We start from the raw sequence: 3,819 nt of genomic DNA, 5'->3' as shown, positions 1-3,819 counted from the left end.
GGATGCTAGAAGGATTCCGTCTTCTGTTTCCACTCCACTGTCTACTGTAAGTTGATCATAAAACTCCTACATGTTTGTTGGATGGAGCCCTCTCTTACGAATAAAATCGTCCTCTAATGTTTTGGGTTTTTTTTAATTCCTTAGCCTCAGAACAAGTGTTTGCTGAATGTTACCAGCTTCCGATCCAGAGGAAAACAGGTAAGAACCAGTAACACCTTAGGCTGAGATAACTTTCTGTGCTTTCTAGCTGTCAGGAGGGGTGTCTCAAACCTCAATGACAGCATACACGTGAATTCAAGTTAATATTAGCGTTACGTGAATTATAGTTATCTTGGATGTGTGAACATCGCTAAAACTGTCTTTCCACCCACACTAGATGAAGGACTGGGAAGATTACTCGGGTTGAGAATTGCATGATCTTTCTGTGGTGGTGTCTTGATATGTCAGTTAAGAATAACTTTGTAGGAGACACAAGGTAGTGTTATTTTTCTTCCATGCAAACTTTTCATCTGCTGTTTTGATGCAAAAATGGACAGAATATCTCAAGAAGTTTCTAGGGTAATTCCTTGATTAGAAGTAGAATTAATTTTGCAGTCACTTCAGAGTTTACAAACGTCTTGGATTTCCTGTACCATCTTTCACCATGTGCTAAATTACAAGAATGTTGAGAAGTGGGAAAGAAATTGCATGTTCCATAAGTATTATCCAAATAATTGAAAACAAAGCTGGCATGGATTCTTGGTTGAATTGTGGAGCTACACCTGTGATGAGGCATTAAGAAAGATCTACCAGATTAGCAGCAGAGGGCCTGACATCGGTCAGAAGCGAGTGTTGCACACAGCTGTCACTGGGTAAAAGTAGAGAAATGTTCTGTTCATAATACTGGAGTTCAGAAGGTTTGGCAGGGGAAGGGTAGCCCTCGGTGAGAAGCGGAGGAGGGGGTTGTGTGTGTCAAGGAGAGGGTTGTGTTTTTTCCTGCTAAAGCCAATGTGTGGTTGACAGAAGACTTGAGCACTCGGGCAAAACGTCTGCAGTTATTTTTTGTGGTATTTTTCTTATTTCAAGGATCTGCACCAGGCAGCATAGCTCTTTGTGTATTAAACATCTGACTGGGGGACTTGTATTTTTTAATTTGAACATTCCTGTCTAACTAATTTGATGCCCTTCTACAATAAGGTGGTGGATGTAGTTTTTCTGGAATTTAGTAAGGCTTTTGACACTGTCACTCACAGCATCCTTCTGGACAAGTTATCCAGCTGTGGGATGAGCAGGTAGACAGCGCGCTGGGCGGAGAACGGGCTGAAGGGCAGGGCTCAAAGGGTTGTAATGAATGGGGCTACGCCTGGCTGGTGACCGATCACCAGCGCTGTTCCTCAGGGCTCAGTTCTAGGGCTGAACTCTGTTTGGTGCTTTTATCAGTTACCTGGAGGCAGGAATGGAACACACCCTCAGCATGTTTTCAGATGATGCTGAACTGGGAGCTGCTGTTGCCTCTGTCGAGGGACAGGTGGTCTTGCAGAGGAGCTAAATAGATTGGATCACTGGGCAATCATCAGTGGCATGAAACTGAACAAGAATAAATGCCAGATTCTGCACGTGTGATGGAGCAATGCCAGTGCCAAAATCAGTCAGATTTTGGCTACTTTAGCTTTTTGGATTTCATACCTGGTTTGCTGGTGATTTCCCTCTGCAAGCTACATGCTTTCAACACTCCGAAATAATTTCCACTGGGTGCTGAGGCTGACGGGAGGTTTATAGTTCTGTAACTTGTTTCATCAGTAAATGCTGCGGTTATTTGAGTGATTGTGCAAGGATAAATTGATCGCTGCTTCTCTTCCAAAGATGGAATCATATCGTCCACCTGTCCAGCAACACGTGATACCACAGCCCATCTCCCTAGTGAGTCGGATGAAGAATTTTAAACCATCTCTGAATCCAGCTTCTGATGCCAGAAAAATTCATCAGAGGGTAGGTGTGAAACACAAGTCAGTGTTCTGGTCCTTATCCGCTTGCTTTTTCCAAGTGTGGAATATTTCTAACCAGTTCTTCTACTGAGGTGCTCTTTCTGGCAAAGAGTATCGATAGTATGTTTGAGGTAAACATTTAAGACGCTGGTAACCATTGTGGGAGAGATACTTCGAGGTTTTCTGGATTTAATTGCATTTTTGGCACAGTAAGTGGCTGGTGGTTATTCTCAGAACATGATGATGGTGCTGTTGGGTTGGACTGTTCTTAGTGGAAGAATGTTAAAATACAGAAACAACATTTTCCTTTTCGTGTGCTCCTGTACACAAAGCTGTCGCTAGTGAAACGTGCTGAAGGTGTGTATAAACTTTCAGGGGAGCTACAGGCTCTGGGTGAGGTTTCTGACAATAAACTCAATTGCTCGTTCTGATCACTTTGGTGTAGACAAATGCCTGGTAAACTTTGCTTAAAACAAGATTGGCGTCTCTTTCTGAAACAAACAAACAAACACACGAAAAACCCCGCCCATGGCTCCAGTATCAGTCAATGTAAAAATGACCAGGTGTTAAATCCATGGGCTTTTTAGGCTCGAGGTGAAAGTGGGTAGTCATAGTGGTTAGGGAACAAGCTTAAGTAGACAGGGTATATTTAGTGGTATAAATAGAAAAACCCAACACAAAAGATGAGAGGTTGTTTGTCTTTGCTTTGTGTATAGTGTATAAATACATTCAGATAAATCTTGAAATAAATCAAATTTAACTTGCAGTGCGTGGAAGAGGAGAGTGTTCCTGCAGAACAGCAAGTAAAACCATCTGAAAGGTATGACAAATCCATTACAACTTTTGAAAGAATAAAGCTGTCTCCTTGGACACTGCAGTCCACGTCTGCTTTTGGAAGGGCAGTAACAGTTCTTAGTAAAGGGAGTGGAACACAGTGAAAAACTTGTGAGAGAGTTTAACCATTTGTGCATCTTGATGTTCATTAGGGGGGCAGGTGTGAGTTTCAGCTCTTTATTAAGTTGCTTGGAGTCTTGAATGCGTTGTTGTAAAAGAATTCTTCTTTCTGAAGGATTCTTTATATGGTGAAATGGCTTACAGTTCAGGAATTTGGGTTTGGGCTTTTTTTAAAGCAAAAACCTGTAGGAAGTTCGTTTTTTAATGCTCTTTTCATGGAAGTCACTTGCCCGCTCTGTAAGTTTTCATGAAAAACAGGAGCCCTTTAGAATCGTCTGAGGCCAAGTGCCAACTTGCCTCTGAAACACAAAATTCCAGGAGAGTTAATAGTTGTATTTCTTCTTGAGGAAATTGTCTAGTGTTACATTGCTTGCTTGGTTTAGAGAGACCTCACCTCCAGATACTATTGATGGCTCTCTCTTCTGGGCATCTAGTCTGTTGGGTAACGCTGGAATTAATATGCTTTGCATTCAAAGGGTACCTTTTTTTGGAGGATTCATCCTTTTCAAATAACAGTAGCAGGGAAGCATATTTTCTTGTCTTCCAAGCAATTCTTCTGTTGCCTTGGGCATTCTTTGGCTTGCAAAAAATTAAAACCAAAACGAACCCTTGTTTTGGCGTCTAATAGTTTGACTTCACAGCAACCACCTTGGCAGAAGTGTAAGAGATTGGCTCTAAGGTTTTTGGCGTAGGTGCAAACAGATCTTAGGTTTTAGTTGTGGGTTTTCAAACTGTTGTAGATTTTCTTTAGTAAAACTCCTTTATTCTCCTCCATGTAGAAGTGAGATCCAGAAACTGTTTTTTATTTGGTTCACGAGTTTTACTGCTATTTCTACTTTTGTCTGTAGAAAGATGGTCCTTTTTCAAAATTCCTTTATAAGGCCAGTCTCCGAGTGCCATG

General features: G+C 41.6%; 1 protein-coding gene across 1 annotated transcript in view; it reads left to right on the top strand.

Annotated features, from left to right (window-relative positions):
• The window catches only part of LOC104512944 (nuclear pore complex protein Nup153-like), a 26,601-nt gene that overhangs the window by 14,725 nt on the left and 8,057 nt on the right, over positions 1-3,819 (top strand). The window contains exons 9-12 of the mRNA XM_010156137.1: positions 1-46; positions 145-198; positions 1,843-1,989; positions 2,732-2,784. Coding sequence (XP_010154439.1) covers positions 1-46; positions 145-198; positions 1,843-1,989; positions 2,732-2,784 — 300 coding nt within the window. The remainder of the gene's footprint in view (positions 47-144; positions 199-1,842; positions 1,990-2,731; positions 2,785-3,819) is intronic.

This window comes from Eurypyga helias, unplaced genomic scaffold (genome assembly GCF_000690775.1).
Source record: "Eurypyga helias isolate BGI_N326 unplaced genomic scaffold, ASM69077v1 scaffold11367, whole genome shotgun sequence".
Classification (NCBI taxonomy): domain Eukaryota; kingdom Metazoa; phylum Chordata; class Aves; order Eurypygiformes; family Eurypygidae; genus Eurypyga; species Eurypyga helias.
Note: the sequence above shows the minus strand (reverse complement) of the source record. Positions and strands in the feature narration are given on the sequence as shown.